This window comes from Symphodus melops (assembly GCF_947650265.1).
Source record: "Symphodus melops genome assembly, chromosome: 13".
Classification (NCBI taxonomy): Eukaryota; Metazoa; Chordata; class Actinopteri; order Labriformes; family Labridae; genus Symphodus; species Symphodus melops.
In genome coordinates, this window is record NC_136703.1 from 5109356 (window position 1) to 5123440 (window position 14085).

General features: G+C 40.2%; 1 protein-coding gene across 5 annotated transcripts in view; it reads right to left on the minus strand.

Annotated features, from left to right (window-relative positions):
* Window positions 1-14085, minus strand: part of klhdc8b (kelch domain containing 8B) — a 160115-nt gene that overhangs the window by 107003 nt on the left and 39027 nt on the right. For all 5 annotated transcript variants that reach the window (XM_079359071.1, XM_079359070.1, XM_079359072.1 and 2 more), the window contains one exon: window positions 11827-13232. In XM_079359071.1, coding sequence (XP_079215197.1) covers window positions 11827-12217 — 391 coding nt within the window. In that variant the 5' untranslated portion in view covers window positions 12218-13232. The remainder of the gene's footprint in view (window positions 1-11826; window positions 13233-14085) is intronic.

The following is a 14085-nucleotide window of genomic DNA, read 5'->3' on the forward strand; positions in this document are numbered from 1 at the left end:
TCTGTGTGATTTGACAGCCATTCATGATTGGAAATCAGATCAAAGAGCCTTAACATCTGAAACGGGAACATATCAGCTTTGTGCGTGCGTGCCTGTCTGTGTGCCTTTGTGCATTTGTATGCATGTGTGTGTGTTAGTCTGTGTGTGTCAAACAAAGAAGATCACATTTCTATCTGCAGTGGAAGTTATTGTGTCCAACTTATCCTGCATCTTTTGACGACCAAATCTATCACCTTATCTGTGTGTTAAATTTAAATTAAAAATCTGTTCTCATTTTGAAATCATCTTACTTTATGTAGCTGGGAGTTGTAGTTGTATATCATGCTTTGAATCTGGTGCCAAAAATGTGCTTAGATCTACTACAGAATAATATCAAACATTCCTGGTGAATGTATAGCTCAGCTTCCACAGCTATGCTGTCAGCATTTTGTCTGTTCAAAGAATCAAGCAGAAAAAAGATCTGTAATTAAAAATTGAACTGAAATGCTTTGGAGATATATGATGAAGGCTTCTGTCTGTTACAATAAGTGTTATTCACTGACAGAGATCCACGCATGAAGGCGTTTTGTTCTGGGAGCTTATTTTGAAATGCAATGTGCTGTACTGATGGTTTGCAGGCTTATCCGCTTGTGATGGAGCTCAGTGCTCTGCTCTCAAACGTCTAGATTCTTAAGTGAAAGACTTGAAAGCAGATCATCCGGAGACCTCCAGAGGCACTAAGTATTATAATAGAAGATTTAACTCCTTTGTGGAAATTCAAGTCATAGTATTTGACCTGTATGCTCGGGGGGTAATGAATGACCAAAGGAAGATTACTGACTTTTCCAAACCAAACTGCAGCTGTTAAAGACAATAACTACGTGCTCCATGCGTTTGAGATGAGTCGGCATTTGGGCATGTAACCTGCAGTTGGTTTGACGGTAATTTCAGAACCATTTTAACTCAAATAACAGAGCACAAGCAAACAAGCTAGGGACCTCTGGGATGGAGGACTTGTTGGCAGGAAGAAGTATTACAGTAATTCATCATTCGTCTTGTTCATCAAGTGTTAAAGTATTAAACGCACTGTATGTAAATTCCGCCACCAAGAGGCTCTCAATGAAAACAATAACAACAGGTGATGTTGAGGCTGGCAATCATGAGGGATTCCATCTGCGACTCTACCCTCACCCCTGATGAAAACACATTCAGAGAGCCTAGTGGTTTAGTTTGCACGACCCATGAAGAGAGGCTGAATCAGAGGGGAATTTTATTTATTATTTGGATGGATCTAATTTTGAATAATTATGACTGTTTGATTTCGTTGTAAATCAAAAACAGGAAGCTACCAGACAACAACTGGGCGTGATTTCTGATCTTGTCAAGTTGCAGAAGTCACGACAAATACTAGCTCGGAGGGTTGTACTTGTGTCTGGACATTATGGAATTATCATCATTCATTTGCCTCTTGCAGTTTTTAATAAGTTGATCAATAAAGTTATTAAACTACAAAAAGGCCATCACTTATTGTTTTTTGTTTTTTTTCGTCTGTTGAAAAAATCATGTTTCATCTCTCAAAGCAAGTCCAATAATCTTATAAATGTGTTTAAAGAAATTTGATTTCAAAGAAGGAAAAGGGAATGAATCAGTGGAAAGGTCTGGAAGAAAACCCCAGCACTGTGTGATAACCTGAGCAATGACTTTCCCTTTCAAGTATGATGGTTTGAGTTTCAGAAACTGCTGACAGAGTTGGAAGGAAACTGCTGAGAAATCTTTCTATGTCCTGCTGTTTCCCCTCTATGTTAACACAAAGATGTAGAGGCAGAATCTGTATTCGCACAGCAGTTGATTTAAGGAAGCTGTTTGCAATAAAAACTTTCTCTCCACTATACTGAGTTCAGTTTATGTAAAGAGATAAGACATACTTTTCATCCTCATGTGCTACAAAACTTGGACACATCAAACATGTGGCAGCAGGAGATGGGGATCAAACCCTCAGCCACCCAATGGCATCATTCATAGGTATTTTGAAGCCTAATGATGGCAGGTGCCTCATTGGATATCCTGTCACAATAGTACCAAACTTTTGATCAATCGAGATACAGGCAAATGTGTAATGCAAACTGCAAACACCCCGCCCTGTCAGTAAAAATCAGCCATCCCCTTACTTATGCTAAATTTAGCATCTTAACCTTGACCAAAACAAATGAGTTCGATGAACCCCCTGTACAGTGTGTACAAATAGAGAAATTAACTATTCTGACCAAAACCACTTTTTGAACAAATGTAAAAATGGGCATCTTAATACGGGACTCAGTGGTGCTCTGGTGAGTCCCCATCTAATTAGAATACTTGTCACAGCATTCATAAACCAAGGGGAATTGATGACGGGAAAATGTCAGACTCTTCTATAGTATATTCCCACTTTCAGTTAATTACTATTGGACCTTTTTCCAGTTAACCTTGTATATGAGTTAACAAGCAGTGTCAAACAATGAAAACATGGATAACGCTGCAGCTCTGTACAGTTTGTTTACTCAACGCATTTGCTTTCTGTCAAAATCTGATGCAAACTATCCATCTATGTTCTGATGAAATGTGAAGGCAGCCAACAATGTGACTTCTGCTATGCAACACACAATACACTGTTAAACCTTCAGGTTAAAGCCTGATGAGTGTGGAACATGCCCAAAACCCCGACAGTAGTCCAGTTTGGGTCAGATTGAGTTGATACAAGCTTTAATCCATCTCCTTCTTTCAGCATAAAACAAATGTCCCCAAGGGGACAAAAAAAGTGTCCTATGTGCTAGATGTATAAAACCGATTCCAAGAAATTTAATTTGGTATCGTTTTAGCCAGTTAATAACAATTTTTAAAAGCCCAGTTTTAGTCAGACTTACATTATGAATCGATTATTTATAATTGAATATAAACATACCGAATGACTGATATGTGAGGTAAGAGATATGTACGTTAGTTTACTTTTGTAAATACATTGGTAATTATTTACACAGACATTTATTCCCTTATAGCCAAGTTACTTTGTGCCAAAACATAACTAAACAATATTATTCTGCTGACAACGTGTCAGGATTATACCTTCAATTCAAATTCTAACTGTTGCTGTTGTTTATTAGTTATCACAGCAGCACAATTGTATTTTGGCGACACAGTGGTTACCGTAAATTCCGGACTATAAGCCGCTACTTTTTTCTCACACTTCGAGCACTGCGGCTTCTACTCCGGTGCGGCTAATGCATGGATTTTTTATGGGGGACAATGAGCTTCTGCCGCAAAAACATTTGACTTCGTCACGTCGGATCTTAATATCAGTCATTTTGCGCTTCATGCACGCACCCTCATGATGGAAAACACACAGAGAAATACATATGATGCAGCTTTCAAGTTAAAGGCGATCGACCTGGCTGTCAAAGAAGCTAACAGAGCTGCTGCACGTTAAGATGACACTGACAGCGACAACAGAGACTGAGGAAGTGAGTAATGAAGTCATTCTGAGGCAGTGAATGGATGGACTTTTTCTTGTGAAATATATTACGGTCATCTTTTTCATCAGCCGTGTTACAGACACCGTCGGCTAGGCTTCGTATTGTAACGGTTCATGTTGTAAAGTCAGTAGTTGATAATGTGTTCATAATTCCGATTATGTGGAGAGTCAGTGAATGCACCAGCGAGAACGTGTTGAGTGGCTGTATGAGAGAACGCTGGGGGAGAGAGTTGGATTGTTAGGGCAAGTTATGTGTTGTTCTCTGCTGTAAACGGCGTGGTCACGGCCGACAGTGATCGGGTTAAGTAAAAGTTATTATTTGAACGCTCTCGTCGTCCTTTAACGTCCGTACGGACGCTACAGTATTTGCGGATGTTACCGGTAGCCTACGTCTGTGTAAATAGCTCTTGTTATAGCGTGGACACCTGCGGCTTATAATCAAGTGCGGCTTATATATGTACAAATACATTTATTTGCTTATTTTTAGCCGGTGCGGCTTATATCCAGGTGCGCTCAATAGTACGGAATTTACGGTATATATTTTGTTTTGCTAATTTGACCACAGAGCCCTTCAAGTTCTAAACTGGTTTACAGATCTTCATGTTTTAACTAAGGTGACAGACCCAACTGCTGTTTCAGAAGAATGGAGTGAGAACACCACAGCAGTAACAAGTGAAATCCCAATGAAGTCTGCAAAATCCCTTCCCTGCATATTTCTAAGTCAGTTCTCGTCAGTTACAAATCCACCACATGACCAAATTGACCCAAAATCCACCATACGACCACATGGCAGAGAACTTGACAGCACTTCTGCTGATATGAGAATGAAGCACACTATTGCATAATGCATACTGAGGCTCCAGGAGCCCAGAAACCAGGTCATCACAGGTTGTTCAAGAAGAGCAACCACCATGAGAAAAAAAATGTGGTAGTTGCATCACAGCGCAGTGAAAGTAGAAAAACACACATTCAATTAAATTCTAAGAATCTGGGAGGGACTGCTCTGCATTCAGTGGCAAATCTACGGGAAAGAAACACACAGAGCAACTGCCTTCAAACTCTTTTCTCTCTCTGCAGGAGGAGAGAGAGAAATCTTTATGAGGATTTTGTTACAGACTTCCCCAAAGAACCCTCCTGCACCACTTTGAAGCCATTACGGCGTGCCTTTATCTTCTCTTGTGTAAGAACACTCCCTCCATCCTTGACAGCACTATGGAGCATACATTGTTCAGTCGGCCTGTTTTCAGGCCAGTCTCAGACTGGTGAATATAGGCAAGGAATGGCGATTATTATTCACAGACTGGAAGATAAGGACAGTTTAGCCATCAGGAAAGTACGAGTATGACACTTGTTGGAGTCCACCAGCAGCAGCAATTAAAAAGCATCTCTGCTAAAGCATGAAAAAGCTCAAAGCTACACGTTCAACGGCACAGCGGGTGACAGTATTTATCAGACTAACTGTTCCATGTCTCTGTGCAGAGTGAGCGTAGCCAGAGGAAAAACAGATGCGAGTGTCAAGGTAAGCAAAAAAATGATTGATTTAAAAGAGCTAAGAGAACTAAGTTAAAGAAAGGTCAAACTCAAGAACTCAAAGAAAAAAAGTGAGACTTTGAGCACAGTGATGGGGATTTTGTTTGATATTCAGCTGTATTTGGAATTAATGGTGGAGGAAAAAACAGCCAGAAAGAGAACTGGAGGATATAGAAGGGAGGGAGGGATGTGCAAACACATACGTGGTGTTCTCTTCATGAGAGGAAAAGAAAAAAAAACACATAGACACACAGTTAAATACGTGCTGCTAATTTAGGGAAAAACACAGGGGATACACACACACACTGTCTGTGGATCACAGACATTTAAAGTTAATCTGCTCGTTGGCTCTGATTAGTCTAAAAACAAACACAGCACTCGCGCACATGTTGCTAGGCAACAGCAACGCTAGCTTGATCAGTGGACTCTGAAATGCAAGGAAAGTGAAGATAGAGGCTGGAAAGAGGCTGCAGGGCTGAAGAGCAGGCCAAGACATGCCAATCATCTGACACACGCACACACACACAACAGACATCATAAGGCATCAGTGAAAATATGTGTGAATGTTGGCTTGAAGCACATCTAAAGGAACTCTCACTTTACACACGCAACCGGCGTCTTGTGGGTAACACACACACACACACACACACACACACACACACACACTCATCATTTTCTCTCCTGTCAAACACATTTCCATTCTTGTCACATCTTTCCGTCTACCAACACTTCCTGTTTGTTTATTGGACACAAAGAGAAACATTGTAAACACATCCATATATTAAAAGGCAAGGTTCTGGTAGTTTTAATATAAAATAGAGTCAGTGTATATCTGAAGGGTTTGGTAAAATAATGTAAAACTCCTCAAACTCCCGCCCACTTGCTCACCTTTTCCAACTCCCATCATCAACCTTGCAGTATATTTATCAGCCTATTTCCACCTGTTCCCTGTCAGATACCACACAAAGCATTCAATCCATTTTATCTGAATGTAACCCACCTACATGACTCACCGCCAGAAAATTGGACTAATGCCTGTTAACTTAATCCCTTCCCTTCTCTGCTTGCATGGTTTTCTGACTTCTGCACATTTTTTTCTTTTTTGACAAACTAATCGTTCTGTGCTTTGCGTGCGTGTGGGTGGTCTTTTTGGTCCAAACCTACTTTCACAGGAGCAATACTCCTGTTGAAGAACATATTTGGAAGACCACAATAAAAGATTGTATTTGAAAACTCTTCAAAGAAAAGAATATGCCGAACAACGAAGGCTTATTAATGTCACTGGCATACATGAAGTGATCTATGGAGCTACACTGGTGTGACTGTAGACATTCATTGTTAAATATCTGTTACTGTAGCATAACAAGAGACTTTTACTGTGATTTCAAAGTAATGAAAGCAGCTGCTGCTGCATTTAATATTGTTGGTTTATATATGTCCTTACTTTGAAATTAAAGGCAGTCAGACACACAGTTGCCTTATTATCGCTAAAGCAATATAACATTGTTTTATATAGTATTACATGTTATTCCACATTCTTTTAAAACATATATTGACATTGCATCTATACACAGATTCTAAGCTGTTTCATGGTTGTTTTAAAGGGAAAATAATCAATAAATAATATGCATTTAATAACCTCTTTAAAGAGGGCACGCGATCTAACAGACTACAGTAAGCTATCCCGCATTTGCAATTAATATAGAAAACATGAACATTTCAAAAATACATGGCTGAATTTTTTTACATCTTCATCTTCACTCTAAAGCGTACTATTTACACAGATGTGTTCTCTAATGCATCCTGCATCCCTACAAGTACAGTGAGCTAATGATACAGGAGCTCTGCCTCTGGAAGCAGCTTTGGCTTATTGGTGTGGGTGGTGAGCTAATTACCTTGCCATGCTTATTACCGGAGCTTACATTTAACACTGCATAGTAACATTTAAAGACCTGGAAATACACTTCAGCTGCATGCACACCACTACAGCCCGTAGAGACATCCAGACGCTGCTATGCATAGTTACAGTTGCTAAGTTAAACTTTAAATGGCACTTTTTTTTGTCAGATCAAAGTAAAATGTCAAGCTGCATAACTTGATTTCTTTTTCAGATTCATGGCCAAAATAAAATGTCAGATGACTCATCCTCCGTTATTACAAAGAGACGGAAGCTCGCCACTTCTTAAGTTCAAATTAATTCATAGAAATCTGCTAAAACCAGGCTGCGTGTTTTTAATGGGACTTTTCCTTTCAGCCTACAGGCACGCGAGCTGACACACTGTAGGAAGAACACAACACTTGTGAAAATGTCTGATTCTCCATGTCAAAAACAAACACTTCTATCGACCACCTAACCATGATGCTAACATCTATCCTTTGTGGGGAGAAGGAAGTGTCCAAGTTAAACTAAAATCAAAAGTGATTGAACCTATAATTTTACTTAGTAAAGTAAAGAAATTAATGCAAAACTGAAAGGAAAATCAAAGATTTACTTAAAGAAAAGTATGTTTAGCTCAGAGACTCAAACTTGTTTCATTCATGTGAACCTCTCCCTCTCCAACTGTTTTTTTGGCTGATAAAGGCCCAAAATTTAAACTATATTGTAACGTAAGATACATTCAGGTATAGTTCATGATTAAGATACAGTATGTGTGTTATATAGTATTACATATTTTAATATGTTGTTGCTCTATTCATGGTAAAAAAAATAAATAAATTGGCTTTGTTCCTTTCTACATCACAGTTGTCAGTCCATGAAAGATGTTCTTTAGTATTGACAAACGCTTTCAATCAACATATTTCAACACATGAACAACTCACAGAAGTGCTTTCTAGTTTATCAAATCTAAACTGACATCCTCCTTTCATATTGAGATTAAAAAAATGCTCTTTTTTGGCACAACATGATGGACACATCCACTCTCCTCACAGCTCTAAACCTCCATCAGCCTCACACTGAAACTCATTGAAATTCCGAATCTCTTGAGGGCAGATATAGAGCTGCAGGAGCATCCTGTGATTCAGCTGCGGGGGAACTTTCCAGGATGTAACTCTACCCAGAAATCTGGTTACTGGTCTCACACCCTGAGCCTCTGCCAGGGATGGTAACTGTGGACCAGGATGTAGTCACATACAGAATTATTTATTGTATTAGCATGTCTGGTATCCAATTAAAATTAACTTAAGAGCCATCAGTAGCCATAAAGCAAACAGGTTGCCCGACATGCATACACATAATCCACACAGCAGTTAATTAAGATGACAGCTGTAAAAGGCATGAAAGAATAAAACTGTCACAAAGCAAACAAATGAATGAAACAAGGTTCGAGGTTAACATCTGATGTAATCCTCATAGATCTCTGCAGAAAAGTCACTGTGGGCTATCTCTGGTGAAGCTCTCGGTAAACATGCAAACACGCAGAATTGAGCTGTAAATGTTGAGCTCTTCTCTGGTGGGATTTTCTCTCTAATGAGTGTGACGTGCAGAGGCTTTAGAGACAACTCCTCTGGTTCAGAATGAAGCTGCACATCTCCTGCCTGGAAAGACAGCGAGCTCACATACCAGCAACACTTCTCTTCACTGGCTTCCTGACCATTAAGAGAATGCCTTAAAAGGGCATTCATCTATACAACATATTTAACTGGTATAGCAAGTATATTTAAGATTTTTTTCCTTGACATTTCAACATATCTTTCTTGTTATTTCAGAAGAACAATGCATGGTTTCCCTTGACAACAAGTTAATTTATCAAGTTGTCAAGAAAACAAGTGAAAATTAAATGTAATGTGTGAAGGCGTCCTCTAAGTGCTAGAGGACTTCTAAGTGATTGTTTAGTACTTTTGTAAAAGAACACCACCTATGCAGTTTAAGGACATCAGTGAGGATTTTACCTTTAAAGTTTGTATTTTTCAATGAGACGAGTCCTTGATCTTAAACAGCAAAAGTTAGCTTCCAACTCATTTCAGTCACTGACATCTACTATACAGTAATTTGCAGAAATCATTCAATCACCCGGTCTTCTTCATGCTGATTTTTCCATTTCTATAGTGTATAATACTGTGAAAAATGTTTTCAATGAGCTACTAATAGCACATCTACAACTGCAGCAGATATATTCTGTAATCCTTTACAACAGTTGTATCATGTATTATACCTTTTTTATACACCACTAAAAAAAACATACTCACTTTTTATAGATAGTGTTTTATTTGTCACCACTTTGCCTTAAAATGCGCACGTTGTATATTCCACCACCAGACATTTTAGTGTAAAAAATCTATGCATTCTATCTTCAATGGGAAGAAAGAGCCAAAGAGAGACAAGGAAGTAGGATAGGATGACATGCACCAAAAAGGCTAGGTTAGAACAGGATCAGCACAGGCTGATGGACGAAGCCTTCCTTCAGCTCCGACAGGCAAGCTACCATGGAGCCCAAATACTTCACTACAGCACACAGACTCAGCAGACTCAGTTGTGCCTGTTCAAGCTTGCTCACCAGCTTGCTATGGAAATGATTGTTTTGAAGGAGGATTAAGTAAAAGCTAATCCATTGTAAAAACATTTAAATCCCATTTGCACATAAATGTAACAGATTTTAACAAACGCCTTTGTAATTTGTCATAAAATCCTCTTATGTTGTTAAAAATGCATAAACTACAAATACCAAAATAATCACAATGACCTGCACCAACATAGCAGCACATGTCTCATGTTCTTGTTTTTTTTTTTTGCCTGTGCATGAAACATCCTCTCTGTTCTTCTCTATAACAGTGAAGGGTCAGATACATTTCATTTATCAGGTCCACACAGCAGCAGCAGGCAGCCGGAGATGTAAACACAGGAAGCTGCAGGAAGGGAGAATTTCAACTTTATCTTACTTCTCTGTTCATTTTCTGCTCTGACTCTTATTTGAAGTTTCCCTGGACTTTCTGGCCACAGATATTCTGTGTATATATTTCCCCCTTAACAGACTGTGATAAGTTCATTCCTTTGCTTCCTTCCTCATACTCTTTTCCTCCCTTGCTTTCTCACGACTCTCTCTTCCCCTGAGTCCAACACACAAGCTTCAGACAGCAAGCACATGCCTGGGGAATGAACATTAAGTGAAGTATGTTTATTCAGCGGAGGTAGGCTGTGTGACTGCTGTCTCTCTTACACAAGCTGTTTGGCAGTCTTGTAAAGCATAACATATGGAACGTTTGCACACAAAAACATGCACTGCAGGAGGCCTTTACACACCAAAAACATTCACCAATCAACTATTTCAACAATCAGAATTATTGAATGTCAGGCCCCAAGTTAAAGACCAGCGTTATAAATAGTGTGAGAAGCCATCAAGCTCAGTGCTTTGAAAGGCTAACCCGAAACGGAACAGCTTATTCATCAATTTCACTTTAAATTAAGGACTTTGTTGTTGCTGTGATTTCAAAGGCTAATTAATATGTCAAGGTTGCTGAACACTCCACTTTATCTACGTCCTAATGAGGCTTCATGAGTATTGGCTCTAATTGACGAGGTGAACAAAGTGTCCTGCTCTGACAATGACTGATTTGGATTGAAAGAGAGAACACAGAAAGGAACACTGGTAATTTGTCAAACTAACACTGTCTTTGTGAACTGCTAAAACACCAGAAAACCAGAGCACGAAGCTAGAAACACAAACTCAAATTGGAGTAAGTTGGACTAACAAAGGTAAGATTTATGATTTGTATAAGTAAAGGCCTTTGGTTGAAAACTTCCCCAAAGCTAACCTCATCTTGAACTCTTATTATTGCAAATGCATAACTTGTACTGAATTGGGAGTTGATATAAAAATCATTTGTATTCTGCTATTGGCCAGGCATGCTTACTTTAGGGGCAAATTACTGAACCATAGTCTGAATAAAACATGGGCGTAGTCTAAGCAACATCACCCTCTAGTTTCTGCAGCAGAGTTTTGAAGACAAATGATGGCGGTCGCCATATTGGAAATGTTGTGTTGCATTCACATTCGATTACCCTAGTTGCAGGTTAAGAGCTGGAGCTGAGGAAGGCCCAGAGCTTCCTGGCTCAAAGCGACAACATGCCTGCCCGTCAGTCAGATTAGCCACGCCCATAATTATGCAAAACTCTCAGCATCAGTCAAAAATAAAAAAGGAAACTGTGAGTACAAACAAAGACATGAGCCATTCAGACAAAACACCCAGGTTACAAACAGGTTTTCTTCTTTAAAAAAATGAGCATGAGTACTAGTGCGTGCAGTCAGCCTCAAGTGGACACTCGCAGAACTGCAGTTTCTTTTACTTTTGTATTGGTTTCATTTTACAACACTGAAGGTTGCCACATGGATTGAAAAGGGCAAAGTCAAAAAGAAACAATGTTTGAGACAGTGTACAGTGCTGGACGATCTTGCCATGCCTTCCTATTGATGCTCAGCTATGATTAGAAAGTCTTTGGATGGAAGAGATTGTTTTTGTATAACAGACTGAGATTTAAAGACGTACATTATCATTTTGAAATTATAATATGACATTGAATAATACTGACCCACTGTGAAAGGTATAAATTATAGTACAAAGTTCTCAAACAGGAATCTTGCCATATGTTACATGTGAGGCTGATACAGTGAAACAACTCCAAACACATCATAACCAAGACTTCACTATATCTGCTGCTCAGAATGACTCACAAAACCAACAAACCCAGACCTGGTCCAACTTAAACTCATTAGTGTCAAAGTGTTCCTTTGCCTTTAAAAGACCATAGCAGCACAGCTGAATGACAACATTGCTGCAATTGCACATTTAGTATGAAAAGCAAAACTTTTTCTTACCTTTCTCCAAAGCGGTGACTCCCATGCATGGCTGACCCAGGCTGGCCTTTGTCTCCCATTTGCCCTCATCAGGATGATAAATCTCCACAGAAGCCAGCGGAGTCTGCTGCTGGTTCATTCCACCAAGCACCATCACCTGGCCCCCCAGCGCCACAGCAGATGTCCCCGCCCGTGCAGTGGGCAGTGGCGGCAGCTGGCTCCACGTCTGGCTCTCCACATCCAGGACCTCCACACTGTCCAGGGGCATGCCGGTCTCACTGCAGCCCCCCATCACGTAGAGCAGGCCCTCGTGGTACACTGGAGTGCAGTAGACACGGCGCTGCGACATGGGGGGGAACTGCTCCCAATAGAGGGACTTTACAGGACTCACCGCCATTTCCTGCACAGGCATGTCTCCAATACCGAGAGGAGGGGACGCACCATCACACACGGCAACCAGGGAAGAGGAGAAGACGTGGGAGAGTGTTGGATGTGGGGTTACACAAAGGTGGAACAGCACTGATCCAGAGCAGGAGAAACAAGCAGAGGCACAAGCTTGTTTCTGTCTGTGTGAGTGACCACCTGAACCCCCAGAATTCACAGGAGGACAGAAAGGAACAGAGTAAAGAGAAAAGGGGTGCAAGGGACTGAAGAATTGACAGAAAAGCTAAAAAAAAAATTAAAAAAAAAAAAGGAGAGGGAAAGAGAAAATCCAGCTCACACCTTGGCCAGATGTCACGACTCCCTCTATGTTTTATTCATCCTGTTGTTGGTGTTGGTGCAGTAAAGCCATCTGCTTTTCATCCTCCTCTATTCCGCTCTGCCTTCCCCTCCTCTTGTGTTCACTGCATCCTCCTGGGACGCTTATTTGTTATAGTTTTAGCTTGACTATATTCCTCATGAAAAAAAATACTGATGCTTAAAGACCATGTCCAAGGGTTTGATACTTCATCCTGGAAAAATATCAACCAAGTCCAGAGTGGAGGAGCAAAAAAGGAGAGAAAGAACGAGTGGAGTGCTGGTACTGGATCAAAGACCAAAGAAGGGCGGGTAAAGGAACGCAGGCCTTCAGTAGTGCCCTGATAATCCAAGAGAAAGTCTTTGCAGCAATGAATTTTATATCTCTTATCTTTGAAACAAAAGGCAATTATTCAACAGCTGCAGCAGCACAGTTCTATTTGAACCCTGGTGATGGAGCCTACCAGGGGGAAAAATCCCTTAATAAATGAAGCAAAGTCTGTAAATTAAAATCTATGGGGGTATTAGGACTGCAAGGCTTCCCTGCAATTCAAGAAAGATTTGATTCCCTCGGTTTGAAAATAATTCATCTGAGACTCCTTCCGTGTCTCGCTGTCGGGCCTTCCGAGGAGTTCTCTGCTCCTGCTCGTAGCTCTGTAGAGGATGAATGTCGTCTTGCTGGTCATTACCTGGAAGGAAACACAAGACAAAATGATAATTAGCTACAATGAAGCGAATCATATGAATCTCCTTGATCCTACACTACATTGCATTCATGCTGTCTGTAGTTGTGACTTGTTAATAAGTTAGGTGTTCGGAGCATAAAAGGCCATGCCATGTGTAAGATTATTAGGCATTGGTATAGATGCATTTCTTAACATGCTGGTGTAGCCTTCGTCATTTACACACTTTTAAAAATTGCTAGAGAATTTCAAGAGTAATGCCCCTGAAATCCTCCTGGTCTGGATGTTCAGACACACATGACACCTCTCACTGGGAGACTATCTTAGTCAGACGGGAGAGAGAGGTGGAGTAAAAAGGGCAACTCAAGAATTATACGGAGCAGCACAGTCCACTCTATACAACTCTATACTCAGAATATAATTCATATCAGTGCTGTGTATTCAGACAGACTCACAAAAGATTGGGGACGTAAACAACAGAAACAGAATGCAGACATTTTAATTATGTGCACCGATCCTGTGCATCTACTGTAGGTTTGTGCATCGATCACAGAGAATACATGTCACCAGGGGTGAATTCTTCTGATAAAATCCTGCTGCGTTCTTACATCAGCTCACTGACTTTCTGTAATAAAAAATACCAGGGAGCTGGAGTGAAACGTGCAACTCAAGAGTTTTTCAGGTGTTCTGTGAAGTGTGAAAGCACTACAAGAAAACCACCAGGGGAGTCCAGTTTGATTTGTGGATCCTTGAATTTAACTATTTTTATCCATAAAAATAACACACCTGTGTCTCTGTAATTGAATTAGGTTTCAATTACAGAGACACAATTGTGCGTCTTATGGAAAAATAGGAAACA